This window comes from Cynoglossus semilaevis, chromosome 13 (genome assembly GCF_000523025.1).
Source record: "Cynoglossus semilaevis isolate Cse_v1.0 chromosome 13, Cse_v1.0, whole genome shotgun sequence".
NCBI classification, from domain to species: Eukaryota; Metazoa; Chordata; class Actinopteri; order Pleuronectiformes; family Cynoglossidae; genus Cynoglossus; species Cynoglossus semilaevis.
This window is the reverse complement of record NC_024319.1, coordinates 3,533,299-3,549,086: the sequence shown is the minus strand read 5'-3', so window position 1 is coordinate 3,549,086 and position 15,788 is coordinate 3,533,299. Positions and strand designations below refer to the sequence as shown.

The following is a 15,788-nucleotide window of genomic DNA, read 5'->3' as shown; positions in this document are numbered from 1 at the left end:
CCTTCTTCCATCATGTGGTGAAACCCAGGCACTGCGTTATAGGGTTTTTATTGTCAGAGGAAAAACCGATAACGATTCTTACAGATATGACATAATTATGCTAATATCATGCCGATGATATCGGTGGGCCAATATCGTCAGACGTCCCTGGTTTGTGGATGTCTGGACCAGTGTGCTGGACTATCGGACTACACAGGGAAGAACTCTGGTCTCTTGTAGCACACAGGGCGTGCAGATTGACAGCACTCCTCATCTCTCCATCTGAACGAGCTCAGACTCATGATGGTGCACTGGCCCTCGTTCATTTCTCCGGGTTCGCCCTGGGCCCAGTTGGTCTGAGCGACGGGTTCCTGGTTCAGCCAGTACCATTCGCCAGTCTGAGAGCGGCGGCGCAGGCCGATCCACACGTCGTCTTCACTGCCGTTCATCGCCTTCTTTATAATGGAGTAGATGTGTGGCACTTCTTCAGACTTGGAGAAGCTGACCAGATCCAGACCCTCTTTTCGACAGAACTGAACGGACGCGGCCCAACTGTGGGCAACATCTCCTAGGAGTAAACGCTCTGGAACCAGGACGCAGCCCCTGAAGTCTGAGGGTCAGAGGGAGAGAGACGCTGAAGTTACTGGTGATTAAAACAAAGTCACTGGTCACATGATCAAGTACTTCCTGTACAGGGAGGAACTGCAGGAAGTGACCATGAGCTCCGGGCCAACCTGCAGCTCAGTTACTGAACCTTTACTTAAAAAAAATTGAACAAGTTTTCATTTTAAAAAGAATAACAGTTTCATATCCACAGTGAATCTAGATTGTACCAGGAACTGTTTCTGTCAGTTTTATGTAAAATTGCTCCACCATGTTTCCACATCTTTCAAGTTGGACCTCGGTTCTTTACCTGGAATTCTGCTGATGATGGTTGCTGGAACTCCAAATGAAGAGGTGTTGGAATGTCCTAGAAAGTAGAGGATCATTTTGGAGGATTGGTGCCACACCACGTTCCTGTTTGGCTGTGCACTCACTGCTGCCCACATGTAGTCCGTCCCTGTCAGCTGCTGCCAGTTTGGATCTACTAGAGCAGCGTTTCCATGGCGAACTCTTTCAGTGTGATTCTTGTGGACCACCATCACCATCTCGTTCTCCATGTTTTGAATGCTGTTGATTATAAAGCAGGAGGCGAGGTCCGTCTGTGGGACCAGGCTCAGAAGGAAGCCGGGTCTGTAGAGGACAGCCGCATCGTATCCGTCCAGCCATGGTGTTTCTGGTACATAAGGAGACGGAGTGTTGGAGGTTGCACCGGATAAAATAAATGTTTCCCCAACAGTACCGTTGGCCAGAGCAGGGGGGACGAGGAAGGGGAAGCTGTCGTTTTTGGCGGGTAACAGTAACGTCTGCAGCATCCCACAGGAACAGCCGTCCCTGATGGCACATGAGTGAGAGAAGAGCACGGCCACCGGCTGGTCAGACATCAGAACTCCACCCTGGTTCTCCTGTGTGACCAGCACCTGGCCCACGGCCTCAGGTTCAAGCTGATATACTGTAGTTTCTAAGCCTTTAATGGTCACCGTGGTCCGCTCCTGAGCACTGACAATGACCAGCTTGAATGGTCTTCTCTCTGTCACCGCCATGGACATGATGTCGGTGGTTCCGGGGATGTGAGGCACTTGTGGGATCATGTATTTTGTTCCCAGTTCGTGAACTGGTAAAACCAGCGCCAACTGTAGGCTGCTGCTTCTGAGGCTGAGGGCGTTGACAGTGATCAGATCGCTGCTTTTGACCATCGCCATTTTGAAGGATGGAGTTTTGCTCAGCTCCATATCAATGTTCATGGAGTACTCCTTGAACTGCCCAGCGCTCAGGCTCTCAGTTATGTCAGTGTAGTACCTCATTTCAATGGTGATGGTGGCATCCTTTATGGCTGTGATCTGGATACGGTTGTCAGGTGGAACTGGGTGATAGAAGGCAATGTTCTCGGGAAATGCAACAACAAACCTACGCCCCGTGTGGGTGATGGCAGAACAATCTGGGAGAAAAAGCAGAACCAGATTAACCAATAAAACAAGGCCTACCGAAAAGTAACTCTGAACCTTCTAGACTTCAAGGTGAAGTCTAGAAGGTTCAGAGTGGCTCCCGCCGCCCCGTGTCTGTCTTCTGTTTGTGTTCGGTTCACCTGAGCTCAGAGTCGCCACCAACAGGATGTGAAGGAGCAAGGGAACCATATCGACACCAACGATTCGCCTGGAAGAAGAAGGTGGAGTCAGTCTGGTGTCAGGTTCAACACACTTATTTTTCTATTTTTTATGATAAAGTTGTTCAGCTGCTGCTGGAATCAAACCGCTGACATTTGACCTTCGTTTTTGGTGATAGATCATTTGTAATATTTCTGACTTTTGTGTGTGTGTGCATGACTTGTTTGTTGTGTTTGTGTGGTGTTTATGCATAAATTGGGAATTAATGAGTCAAACTTTAACAACAAAGCTGATTTCGAGCACACTTAAATGTCATTTTAATTCAACTGAAGAGGATTCTGAAATGTTTCCATTCGATTAGTGACAGACGCATGTGTGACAAACAACGATTGCCACATTAATTGGTGAGATACGTGAACATCAGAGAAACAGGAAATGATTTAGAATTAGAAATAAAAACTATTAAAACGATCTCCAACGACTGAGGAAAATATTCAACAACAAAAATAAGTAAGAATCTTACCTACTCGTTCTTCTTTTCTTCTGTCCCTTCACTGCGTCTCTTTGGCTTCTTTTATGAGACAACATTTGTTAGTCAAATGAAGTCGACTGAAGACGTTTGCATGAAGTCCGTCTCCTGTCCCCGTCTCCCTTTTCTTTTTAAGCCTAAAACTTCTTAAAAAAAAAAGGTTGACAAACAGAACCGTTTTTATAGAACTGCATTCAACATAATGTTTGACAGGAAGTCCATCAGATACGCTAGGGACCAACATAATGTTTGACAGGAAGTCCATCGGATACGCTAGGGACTGTTTAGTTCCACTGATCAGTAGGCAAGGTGGAACTGTTTTCACAAAGCAGAGGAACTGATTAAGATTTTCACTCAACTTTGAGCACAACGTCACAGTGAAGAGAGAAGGTCCTTGGTTTTATTAGATGAAAATTTCATTAATTCATTTGAAGAACAGGTCAAAAATTGTAATAGCAGAGAGCATACAGTCATGTGTTTAGGTGAGCTGCTGGGAGTTTTTTTTTTTCTTTCACTTTGAAAGTCAAATGACTCTCAGCTGCACTGACACTGACCTCATCGCCTCAGAAGAACGATGATTGATGATTGAATCTAAAGTCAATGTCATTATTTTTAATAATAGTAGTCGTAGTAGAAACAACAACAACAATAATAATAAAATAATAATAGACATTATTGTTATTATTAATATTATTATTATAAGTCACGTGATACACCATTAAACCTGAGTAAAATTACATATGTCTGATTCTGAAAATAAAAATGAAAAAAGATAAGGGTTTCAATTCAAACATTCTGGTGTAATTCGTGTCCTTATCAAGTTGGCCACAGGGGGGCACTACATAGATATAAAGAATTATGAAGCGTTTTTCTGTCGGCTATTGGAGCTGTGGAAACCCAAGTCCCCTGTTGTTTGATCTGCTTATTACACCACACAACAATCTTGTGACAAAATAGAATCTGGTTTAACATGTTTAATGTCTTTTCAACAGTATTTGGTCATTAAACACGTCAGGGACACGACGACTTTATCAAAGACTATGAGGGAAAATGAACACTTTCTCCTTCCATTTCCTCTTTTCATTTTATTAACAATGTAGTTTCTGTAGTTTTTATTTGCCCCACTTCCTGCCTTTCTGCCTAATAACAATTGAACTGAGCGGTAAAGCAATAACTGTTGAACATTTTTTATACATAAAACAAAACTGAAAAAAAAAATGAATAGAGGAGAGGGGCTGAGGTTCAGCCAAAGGTGAAGCGAAGGTGACGTTTAACATCCACGTCATAGCTTTCAGTCGTACACATTTATTAAACTTCCTTCTATTGTGAATATAATTTATAATAGCTACGTGCTAGCCCACATAAGGCAAACATGGTAATTAGTTCAGTTCATGAAAGAATGAACATTACAGTCAGCTGAGAGGCAAAAGGTAAGATGGTAAAATAGACAAACAAACAAATAAAAAAGTGGTTAATAACAAGCTATAAGTTGTAGCCATAACGTGAAAACGGGTAAAAATGACAAACCAAAAGAAAGCTACATTGGTAAACAGAGAAAGAATGTTAACTAGAATGTTGGCAGGTTAAACAAAACTAACCAAACTTATTGTCGAAAGAAGAGAAGAACTTATGTTTTTGTTTTTTGTTTTTGGTGAGCAGGGAATAAATAATCAAATGTTTAAAGAAAGAACATAAAATTTCGACAAACTACAGGTAAGAGTCGTAACAGTGCTACTAAATTGACTACAAAAGACAAAACCAGAAACGTCGGCTGTAAATATCTAGAAATTAGCTTTGAGCTGAAGAACATTGACGAGAGCGATTTCAATAAAGCGGTTTCCTGGATCAGGGCAGACTGGTCGTGAACGAGCACGGCTCCTCGTGGACGCGCAGAAAGCAGTTGAGTTGATGAACCAGAATCATCAGAACATGAGAAGAGAGCAGAGGAACATGGAGGAGGAAGAGCACGGGCAGCAGATGAGACCTCTGCTCCCTTCTGTGAGTTCTCTCGCATTTGTTTGATTCTTTTCGCTTTAATTCTTTCTCAATTTATTCTTTTTTTCCCGCTGTTTACGCGCGGGGCTGACGAACCACGCGCTGCCACGGACTCGTGTTTGAGCACGAGTAGAATCGGCGGTTCTGTCCGGTCTCCGTGACGGTTCTGAAAAAAAGATGTGCGGTTCATAGCGGGCTGAAAAGGTCGGCGGAGAAAGTTTTAGAAGCTTCCTGTTGGTTAGCATCCGAAAGAGCAGCTGGTCAGGAAGAAAAGTGATGATACGTTGCTCGTCCTAAGAAGGAAACTTTTACGAAACCTGTTTGTGAAAATGAGCGATTCACCGTTCGGGAAACCGTTTTCACCAGCTAAAAGGTCATAACATCAGAGTGAAGATGTTATGTGCTCGTGGTGACACGTTTCATCGTTCGGCTTGTATTAGATTCATATAGTACTGCATTTTCCTTCCTATACAATACTCCTGTTCATGGCTTTTTATACCCGCGCCGCCTGAAAAAAAAGAGATCAGAATGACACAAATATAGTTACTTAAAGTCACTGTTTGTTTAAGGTAAGTGGCCGTGCATTTTGGTTTTGATGAGCTGTGAGCAGAAGTAACTAAATTTGAATGAATAGGGTTTGTCTGAAGCAGAGACACCCAGGGGCGTTCATAAAGATGAAATAGACCCGGAGTTACCCACCCTCAAAATGGCCTACTTCACATCTGCGTGTTGTCAAGGAAACACTCGTATGGGTTAAATAAACGCTGTAATATTTGGTTAGACAAACTGTAAAAAGAAACGCTTGGAGCTAACTTAAGGTTATGTTGCTAGAATTTAGCCATTCTTTTGTTCAAAGTCATTTAATGTATTAAAAAAAAAGGTTAAAGTCATTAGCCTGTCTCAGTAATAGCTAAAAGTCAACTTAGAAGTAGGTAAACAACATGCTAAACATATGATTTATACTTAACTTAAACTATAACATCAAACTGAACCGTAGTTGTTGTCGTCCATTATGTTGTTGTGTCAAATAGTCAAACCTAAAGTTTACTCAATCTTTGAGAAAACAAAGATTTAGAAAAGATTTAGAAAAGTTTGACAAAATATAAAGGAAATTGTAACATTTTAGCCAAAAATAACATTTTTTTTATACTGAATGTTCGCCACATAACATTTTAGCCAAAAATAACATTTTTATACTGAACGTTAGCCACTAATACCTAAACGTTAGCTTAGTAATAGACGCAGGAGGACTGTTTAAAGTTTGTGCCCTGATTACAATAAAACAAGTAAAAGTTGTTCAGTTTCTAGACTAGGATTGCTGTAACTAAGCTAACAGTACAAATGAACTATGCTGTGAATTTAGTTATGCTATTTTAGCCAAACTATGGGTTAAAGTAGGAGAGAAAAGGCCAGAATGTAACTGAGCGTTAGCGTTGTTGTGAAGTGTAACTGTAGAGACATGGTGTGGGAGGAGTTCAAAACGCAAAGACTCTGACAGACACAGAGTATCAGTGTGAGCGTGAGTGGTGTTAAATGTTAGCACTGTGGCAGCATCGGCGTCTCTGGAGGTTAGAGTTGACGTCAGCTGAGTCTCAGGAGGACGTTTCCACCACATCCTGTCTGTCTGCAGGGAAACGGCACAAGAAGAAGAAGAAGAAGAAGAAGAACATAAAGAAGAGAGTGTTCTGACACTGTCTGTGTGTGTGTGTCCACAGTCAGCACCGTGTGCTGTGAGCGCCCCCTACAGTAACAGCTAGTCTGAAATACAGAGACAGTTAGTTTGTTAAATCCTTCATTTTTATCATGTGTCTCTGTGAGTGAAAATGTTTTATTCTTTCTGTGGACTGTGGTCTCGCTGCTGAGTCAGATGGGTTCTAGCAGAAGGTGATGCTCACATCCTGGGTGAACATATCTGACGCTGTTCTCAGTTTTTGTTTGTGGATGTTGACCTCAGAGTCTGAGACAGCCGGTGTGGTGGTCTTTCTCTGAGAGGTCTGTGGTCCTCCAGCATCCTGTTGAAGATGATGGTGACGAAGATCATGACGACACCCATCATGATCTTCACCTCCAGAGCTTTAACAGTGAGGTCAGAGTTTCAGAGAGCAGCTTTGGAAGTGTTGGAGTAGAGAGATCGCAAAGAGTCAGAGTGAATTTTGAAGCAGATTAAATTGGAAATGTTTGCCTGAGTCTGAGGGGGATTAAAATAATCCAGGTGTCAAACAAAGACACCTTTGTCACATGGTTTCAGTTCCCAACATGTCACCAAAGTCAAACAAAGTCTTAGCTGAAAACTGTTGAACACAATAACAATATTAAATAATAAGAAACTTGAGTCAAAGACTGACGCAGCAGTGATGGAAGACGAGATCATTCGAACTGTGAGTCAAGTTTAAAAAAAACAACACATTTAAGCCCTTTATCTCCATGAAACAAAAGGACAAATATTTAACTTTTTTGATGTTATTTTACTAACCCCTGACTAACTATTAGTCAGTTTTTATACTTGTATTTTTGCTATTTTTTGCTTGCTGAGCAAGTTTTTAAAATGAAGCCATTACAGGGTTAAGTTTTAAGCCTTTTTAAACGTATTTAAATAATAATTTTGCTAACTTGTTCAGCTGGTTTCCTATAATGTCCATTTTAATGTAGCTTTTCCTTGGAAAGATTTAAGATATTTTGATATTTTCTTTCTTTTCCTGGGTTACCCTTTAGCTAAATTTTCATTTATAATAGTCAACATCTTTAGTTTTCTTTGCTATATAATTTACTAATTATTGATTTTTGCAGAAGCACCTTTTCATTACTCCATTAATTAATTGGGTGAATCTCTACCTACAGTATCGCTGAACTGACTGTTTACAGCTTTGATAACCTTTTCATTACTCCATTAATTAATTGTATCGCTGAACTGACTGTTTTCAGTTTTGATTACTTGATATGTTTTTCTTTTCTTCGACTTTAACGTAGTCAATTTATTGAAGTAAAGTTTAATTTTTCCAATTTGGAAGCCACTGACTGTTAGCTTCAAATATGCTTCCTTCCAGGCCTGTCTGTGATTGGTCCGTCACAGCTCCCACCTCTCCAGTGTGTGTGTGTGTGTGGCGTCACACCCCCCCCCCCTCCCGTGTGTGTGTGTGTGCGTGCTCTTGTCAGACTGGTGCTCGGAGCAGCAGCAGTAACAGTGTGTATTTACTCACTGAGAGTTTGTTTTGAGCAGCTGCTGTTTTTTTCTTTATTTTCTGAGTCTGTTTTTCAGCTGCTGTGCAGCAGCAGCAGGGACCATGGCAGATTTTTGGGGAGATATAGCGAGTAAGAGAGTAGCTCGAGCCCTGTCGCTGGTACGTATCTGAGCTCAGATCTTTCAGAGCAGACCATGTTTTTCTGACCATTACCGCTCCAGTAAATTTGTTGACTTATTCTCATCATTTCTGACAATATAACGGCTGAAAACCTGCACTCAGTGTTGACAGGAGAACAGACATAGATCATGAACCGACTGTTAAAGTTTCAGCGTCTGTTGTTGATCTCACAAAGTGATTAAATGTTATTATTTATGTAAATATTATTTCACTTTATTTTTGAATATTTGGAAGATTCAAATGTATTCTATTTAAAAACAAATCTTATTTAAGTCACGTTAAGTATTATGCTTATATGCTTTTCATTCATGTTTTATATATTTGTTATTTTTATTAATCTTCATTTTATATTTATTATTAATCTTTTGTCACATTTACGTCTCCCTTTTTTTCACAATTTCCTGTCGCACTCGCATTTAATTCAAATATTTTGAAAAGTTTTACATACTGTTTTTACAACTGTTAAGATTTTAACCCAGTTAAAACCCAATTTGACCCAGGTTTCATCAGAAAATCTCATTTTCTTTTATATCAGACACGTCTAAAGCATCAGTAAATACATGCAACATTTCAGTCCAGAGTTTTTTATACATTTATTTTACCATCTCAGCGGAGAAACATCTTTATAAAATTTATAGTTAAATAAAAATATGAATAAAATGAACTAAATAAATTGAACCTAACCTTACCCTACAGTTCAGGAGGAATTAATGCTTAACAAAGGTTTTCATCATATGTGAAGTCACTTAATTATCCTTAAAATCAATGTAACGTGTGCGTGTGTGTAAAGGTCCGCGTGAAGAGTCTTCACTTGTGAGACATTCACTTCTACAGTTTCTGAAAACAGATCTGGAGTCGGAGCCACCGTCACATTCCTGCAGAGGAAGTTATTTGTAGCCTTCATTAATGATCAGTATTTTTAACCTGGCTGTTAATCTGACACTGGTTAGAGCTGCGCTGGGCTATAACCAGGTCACATGTGGATGGAGAGCTTTACTCTAAGGTTAAGCTAGCAGTTATGTTTGAGAGCACGTCAGCTGTCCTGCCTGCAGTCCACGTGTCTGGATGATGATCAGGAGGAGGAGGAGGAGGAGGAGAATCAGACAGTAGTAAACAATGACAATGAGGTTAAAAAAAAATCACTGATGATGATGTGACTAGTGAAACGTTTTACTATTGGAACCTGACAAGGAAATAAAAAAAAAAATCAGAATAAGTTTTGTGTTTGTTTGTTTATTTCTTTCTTTGTTTGTTTTAGGGCCATGATGAAGAAGCAGTGTTAGACCAGGGGAAGACCAGCTCCACCCTCCACACTAACTTTGAAAAAGAGGAACTGGAGAGTAAGTCACACACACTCACACACACACATCTGACAGTTTGGATGAACTCTGTGACAATTTTAGATTTTTTTCTCACACGGTCCAGTTGGAGGCCTACTTTAGCTAAACTATTAACCCTCGAGGTACTGTTTTTAGCTCCGTGTTGGTGAACAAACATTTAGGTAGTTTTTATTTTTGCAGTTTTTTTTTTTTTTTGGCTATACATTTTTTTTCCTGTTTCGGAAACAATGTTTGACCTTTCTACTTGACAAAAAAAAACGATGTTGGTCGTTGATGAGTCTTATCATAAACCGACTTAAGTAACTCGTGCTGGTGATCTCTGAATGTTTGTCCAGGTCACAGGGCCGTGTACGTCGGAGTCCACGTCCCTCTTGGTCGACAGAGTCGAAGACGTCACCGACACAGAGGACACAGACATCACCGGAAGAGGCGGGACTATACCTACCAGGAGGATGGCCGCGACTCTCCCACAAACGGTGCGACGCCGCTCCTCTTCACATGTAGCCCAGGTGTGAAAGACGCGGGTCACGTGACGTGTGCAGCTTTGTCTGTTTTCTGCAGACACTCCGTCTCAAAGGGTCCAGTTCATCCTGGGAACAGAAGATGATGACGAGGAGCACATTCCCCATGACCTGTTCACGGAGCTGGATGAGCTGGCCTTCAAGGACGGAGACGTCCAGGAGTGGAAGGAGATGGCCAGGTCAGGACACACCCCCTCATTACACCTATACACAAAGAAACCTGGAGATAAACCTGTAAACGTTTATAATTTCAGGATTTTGTTTGTCTTTTTGTGACTTTTTTTTATTGTTGAACAATGCCCCCAGGTGGCTGAAGTTTGAGGAAGATGTGGAGGATGGCGGCGAGCGTTGGAGTAAACCTTACGTGGCCACACTGTCACTGCACAGTTTGTTTGAGCTTCGCTCCTGTATACTGAACGGCACCGTGCTCCTCGACATGAGAGCTAACAGCATCGAGGAGATAGCAGGTGCGTACCGCTGCCCCTAGTGGCAAAAGAAAGTAGGAGACAGCCTGAGCAAACAATACATCAAACTTTAATTTTTTTCTGTAAATTCTAGATACGTCTGCATCAGACATCAATCATCTGCCACGTTAAAGGAATATTCAGTAGTTAAACGTAGAAATGGCTAAATGCTAGCACAGGAAATTTCAGTAGTTAAACGTAGAAATGGCTAAACGCTAGCACAGGAAAGTTAAGAAAGTTACATTTTTTTCCCTTTTAATGCTATATTTGTTTCTTCCTGGGTGGCGCTGTGGTGCAGACATGGTGATAGACAGCATGCTGGCCTCCGGTCAACTGGAGGACGATCTTCAGGAAAAGGTGAAGGAGGCCATGTTACGACGTCACCACCACCAGAACGAGAAGAAGCTCAGTAACCGAATCCCACTGGTGCGCTCCTTCGCCGACATAGGCAAGAAATATTCGGACCCTCACCTGCTGGAGCGTAACGGTGAGACGGTGGCGCTCTTGTCATTCTGGAACTCACTCTTTACAAACCGTCATGGTCTCCAGGCTGCCCTGAGTCTCCTCAGGTGGCGCTGGTTCTATTTTGTCTCCAGTTTCTCTTCTTTGCTTCTCATTGGTTGAGGGAACAGAGTGACAAGACATCGAGAATCTGCCTCCTGCGCCACCTGCTGTTTCCGTGTGTTTCTGCGCTTTCAGGGCTGCACGTGTGATTAAAAAACGTACTTCAGGATAAATTATTTTAGATAAGAACCAAGTATTTGCAGCTTTTGAATTGTTGCAGTTTGTCTTCAGCTGCACACAGATTCACTTTTGACTCTAAGCACATTGAGCAACAGGAAATAGTCCGATCAAAACAGGAAGTGGAGGGTTGGTGAGTGTAATAGTTAATAATAAATGAAGCTTATGTCTGTTTCTGTCTGTTGTGGAGTCAGCACTGACACTGCTGCTGAGTTAATAATCAGATTCTTAGTCAGTGAGTTAGTGAGCAGCTGCTGAGTCAGGGAGTTAATCACAGGAAGTGTAAAAACACACACTCGGTGACTTTGGTACGGAGAAGTCACCGGTGAGTCTTGGTGATGTCATCTGTGACATCATCTGCTGTTTTCCCTCTATTATCATATATCATTTCTTCTTCACCTCTCTTCTTCTTCTTCTTCTCCTCCTCCTCCAGGGGAGGGCCACTCCAGCTCCTCTCCCTTCACCTCCCGTCTCTCTGTCCTCCGTCGCTCTTCCCTCCCTCTCTACGACCCCCCCCTCCTCCACCACCACCAACACCACCACATCTTTGGACGCCACCTGTCTGAGCCCTGTCCACCAGGCCTCCCGCTCCCTGCTGCTCATCTTACCCCGCACGCCCCTCTCTCCCAGCGAAGATGCTCATCACCAGGGGAGTTGTGGGGCAGGATTCCTGAGGAGGAGGAGGAGGAGGAGCAGCAGCAGGAGCAGGGAGATCATGAGCTGCAGTTTCCGCACAGTTCAGGCAAAGTTCCGCATGGGTCCCTCTGTGTCTAACACTGGAGTCTTCAGTTCCTGTCAATCCTAACACTGTTTTGCTGAGTGGACAAATATTTAACTCTCAAATAAGGTTTGGTGTGAATAAGTTACTGTTCAGCTGCTGATGAGACGGAACAATCAGAACAAACAGGAAACGACTGAAGAGAAAACATGTTCAGGTTCGAGTTTTAACTCCTCAGGAACCGTGATCTCTCTTCTCCTCCCGTCATACTTCTCCCTTTTTCTGACCTTCATCTCACTTTTCTTTTTCTTGCTTTTGTCCTTTCCTTTCATCCTCTGCCTCCTTCCCTAATTCCCAGCTGTCTGACACAGAGAGGTTGGTCCTCAGTCAAACAAGGCTGCAGCAGAGACCCGAGCAGAAAATCACAGTTTAGAATTTTAAGGTTTATAAAAGGTTTATAAAAGGTTTATAACCGCTGCACCACATGTTGACCTCAGTAATCTGACTGTTAGAGTCGAACAACCAGAGAAAAAGGAGTCTGTAAAACTCTACTCAGACCAAAGTCCACAGAGAAACTCAGTGATTTTTAGATCCACTTAGAGCCAACCTCTCCTGGTTTTAGCAGCAGGGGGCGCTCAAAGTGCACTAAACGGAGTATGACAATACTGTACTTGAAACCAACTTTGATTTTAAATCTAACTGTGTGTGGTTCAGTGTGTAACCTCTAATCTCTGTGAAGGTTTTTTTTTTCTCCCATGAAGATCATCTTTTAACCCAATGGTTCCAAAAGACTCTTGGAGTTGAATCTGTCCTCGTCTCCTTGTCTCCTCCTCTCCTCAGGCCTCCTGGTGTCTCCTCAGTCAGCACCAGGAAGTTTGGACAATGGCAAAAACAGCGAGACTCGCCTCAACGGAGGCAGCAGAGAAAACAGCAACCCGGGTTTTGGCAAGGTAACAACGCAGCAGTGTTGCTAAAATATCAGAGGACATTTGAGCTTATTTCTCTAACATTTTATTAGCAAAGCAACTTAGCTGTTTTTATGTTCATATTATTGTCTTACATTTGAAAAGAGATTCTACTTTTGATAAAGTTTTATTTTATATCTTTACTTTTTTAGACCACTAGTCCCAGGCTGACTTTTAGCACCATTCTACCATCCTTTCTCACGGAATTTAACATCTACAGATGTTTTTATTTTGGGCCAAAGTTGCAGTAAATTATCAAACTTTTAGTCGTTTTCCTTTTTACCATAATAACCTTAAATGGTTGACAGGTGAGAATCTGTCGTTGAACTAACTCAGTTAATTCTAGCCACTCCTGAAATGAACTCTCTGCTCGGGCGTTTCAGGTGGACATGAACTTCATGAAGAAGATTCCTCCTGGAGCCGAAGCCTCCAATGTCCTGGTGGGTGAGGTGGACTTCCTGCAGCGTCCCATCATTGCCTTTGTCCGTTTGTCTCCAGCTGTTCTGCTGACAGGACTCACAGAGGTTCCTGTTCCCACCAGGTCAGAACCGCACAAGGATCTAGATCTGGGTCAGGACCCTAAATGTTGTTGATCCATCTCTGCTCTCTGTCCACTGCAGGTTTCTCTTCCTGCTGCTCGGTCCGTTTGGAAAAGGTCCTCAGTATCATGAGATTGGACGCTCCATTGCCACTCTGATGACGGACGAGGTGACAGTTTTTAACCTGATCCAGTTAGTTAAACTTTAACCGATTTAGAAACCGATTAACCTCCATCGATTAGCTACGGCTAAGCTAAAACAAATTAGAATCCGTCTCACAAAGTCCCATGTTGAAAAGTAGCGGTTTGTATAAAACATGAGTATATTAACACAAATAAAGTCCCATGTTGAAAAGTAGCTAACAGTTTGTAAAGTCCCATGTTGAAAAGTAGCTAACACAAAAAAAAACATTTTTTGTAGCATATATAACAGAATATGTCGGAATATTTTTTGTAGCATATATAACAGAATATATGTTGGAAGAATGAAAAAATATAGAACTACTGTACAGTACAGAAATTAGTAAAAAATTAAAAGTCACCACAAACGTCTCTTCTTCTTGGTAGATCTTCCATGACGTGGCCTACAAGGCCAAAGACCGTAACGACCTGCTGTCAGGGATCGACGAATTCCTGGACCAGGTGACGGTTCTTCCTCCAGGGGAGTGGGATCCAAGCATCCGCATTGAGCCCCCCAAGAGTGTCCCCTCACAGGTAGGACCTGATCTTTGTCTCCAGAGTCCTGGGTGTGAGTTAAAAAAAAACCCTCTGACGTCCTTTGACCTGGTGTCTCTGCAGGAGAAGAGGAAGATGCCGTCCGTCCCTAATGGCTCCGCCCACATCTCTGACACACTGAAGGAGTCAGAACACTGTCATCCAGGACCAGAACTTCAGCGGACAGGACGGTGGGTGAAGTCATTCAAAGGTCTATGTTACTGTAGCTCATCCTAGAAATAGTTATTAGTCAAATGAGATAACTAATGATCAATGGTCACGTTTTGTCTCAAATTTTAAAATTTGGATCAAAACATAAGGAGGCTAAGGCTAAAGATTAGTCAAATATGACTATGACCCATCACACATTTCTGCTCCTTGTTTCAGGGTTTTCGGTGGTCTGGTCAATGACATCCGTAGAAAAGTTCCGTTCTTATGGAGTGATGTTCGTGATGCTTTTAGCCTCCAGTGTTTGGCTTCCGTCCTCTTCCTGTACTGCGCCTGCATGTCCCCCGTCATCACCTTCGGGGGTCTCCTGGGAGAAGCCACCAAAGGCAACATTGTGAGAAGAGATTCGACCACTGGGTGTACTATGGAATACCATAACCTGGACTTTTCCTTCTAACCCCCGCCCCTCCTCTGTGTGCCCCACCTCTCCCTCTGGTAGAGTGCCATAGAGTCTCTGTTCGGGGCGTCTCTGACGGGCGTGGCCTACTCCGTGTTCGCAGGTCAGCCTCTCACCATCCTGGGCAGCACTGGTCCGGTCCTGGTCTTCGAGAAGATCCTGTTTAAGTTCTGCAGGTGAGTCAGCAACAGTTTCTCTTTTTGTTCACACATGTTATGACACCACAGCAGACAGCAGGGGGCAGCGACGAAATAAACTGTGAAGGTGAGTTGTAGTGATGAGCAAAACCAGTGAGTTTTTCTCTCTTTTTATTTTGAGGTGTTTGGATTGTGATCCACAGGAAACCACAGAATCTTTTCAACATTTATTTCTGCTGCCGTCACATCAGTGATCAAATATCAGAGAGGAAACAGCAGGAAGCCACTGAAGGTGCTGTGGTGGTTGCTGTTGTCCCAGATCTGGGTCTGGTGCCACAGCTGCATGGACAGAGTGTCTCCTCTCTCCAGCAGTAAGGTGGCGCCGTTGGATGCGGTGTCGCTGCCCTCTCCTGACGTCTGCTCGTGAGCAATCAGCTGGATGGAGTAGTTGTTCTTGTAGAGAACGGCGCTCATTGGGTAGTTGGTGGGAGCGTTAGCCGTGAAGCGGACGTAGTAAACACCGCGCACAGGTGCCGTGAAGACGCCTGTGGAAAAACAGGGACAATGACAACCGGCCGAATTCAACAATTCAACGTGTGTTCTGCTGTTGTTACCGACCGGTTTCAACGTTGTACGCCTGCCCGATGTTGGTCAGCACGTCTTTGTAGACCAGTTTTTTGTTTCCGGATGTGCTCTTCTGGAGTCCGTTTCCTCCCAGAGAAACCGCAAACGCCACCTTTGGTACGTCTGTGGAATAACAAGACGTTTACTTCAGACGTTTTTCAGCAGTTTTTACCAGTTTGTGTTTTAGAAATGACCGACCTCTGATGTCCTTCAGCTGCCTCTCTGTGGCCTCCAGCTGTTCTCTGACGACTTCACACACACACACACACACAGATTTCATTATTTTTTGACCAGACTTAGACTTTTAGTTTGCGGAAATGCTAAGCTAATATGCT

The 15,788-nt window shown here is 42.8% G+C and overlaps 2 protein-coding genes across 4 annotated transcripts in view; one reads left to right on the top strand and one right to left on the bottom strand.

The window, feature by feature from the left end:
* Positions 1-24: 24 nt before the first annotated feature.
* On the bottom strand, positions 25-2,792 carry LOC103388125 (uncharacterized). Its single transcript, XM_008323004.3, has 4 exons — positions 2,707-2,792; positions 2,165-2,232; positions 893-2,017; positions 25-589 (listed from the first exon to the last, which is right to left on the bottom strand). Exons 1-4 carry the CDS (start codon positions 2,769-2,771, stop codon positions 189-191), a joined length of 1,659 nt encoding a protein of 552 aa, XP_008321226.2. The 5' UTR covers positions 2,772-2,792; the 3' UTR covers positions 25-188.
* A 1,765-nt stretch (positions 2,793-4,557) lies between these two features.
* The window catches only part of LOC103388096 (sodium bicarbonate cotransporter 3-like), a 17,790-nt gene continuing 6,559 nt past the window's right edge, over positions 4,558-15,788 (top strand). The window contains exons 1-13 of one of the 3 annotated variants that reach the window (XR_003051538.1): positions 4,558-4,710; positions 9,325-9,406; positions 9,742-9,882; positions 9,968-10,106; positions 10,234-10,394; positions 10,690-10,878; positions 12,691-12,800; positions 13,199-13,356; positions 13,436-13,523; positions 13,921-14,067; positions 14,152-14,258; positions 14,455-14,629; positions 14,735-14,868. Coding sequence is in view for 2 of the 3 variants with exons in the window: in XM_008322967.3 (XP_008321189.1) it covers positions 4,621-4,710; positions 9,325-9,406; positions 9,742-9,882; positions 9,968-10,106; positions 10,234-10,394; positions 10,690-10,878; positions 12,691-12,800; positions 13,199-13,356; positions 13,436-13,523; positions 13,921-14,067; positions 14,152-14,258; positions 14,455-14,629; positions 14,735-14,868 (1,721 nt within the window). In the remaining variant the exon portion in view is untranslated. Of the gene's footprint in view, positions 4,711-7,859; positions 8,046-9,324; positions 9,407-9,741; positions 9,883-9,967; positions 10,107-10,233; positions 10,395-10,689; positions 10,879-12,690; positions 12,801-13,198; positions 13,357-13,435; positions 13,524-13,920; positions 14,068-14,151; positions 14,259-14,454; positions 14,630-14,734; positions 14,869-15,788 lie in introns of those variants that run through there. The other 2 variants (XM_008322967.3, XM_008322968.2) reach the window with 2 other exon arrangements.

Coding starts and splice junctions, on each gene's coding strand:
- LOC103388125 (XM_008323004.3), bottom strand. CDS start 2,771: ATGTTGTCTCATAAAAGAAGCCAAAGAGACGCAGTGAAGGGACAGAAG. Junction 2,233..2,706: donor AAGAAAAGAAGAACGAGTAG/GTAAGATTCTTA, acceptor TTCTTCTTCCAG/GCGAATCGTTGGTGTCGATA. Junction 2,018..2,164: donor GGTGGCGACTCTGAGCTCAG/GTGAACCGAACA, acceptor TTTTTCTCCCAG/ATTGTTCTGCCATCACCCAC.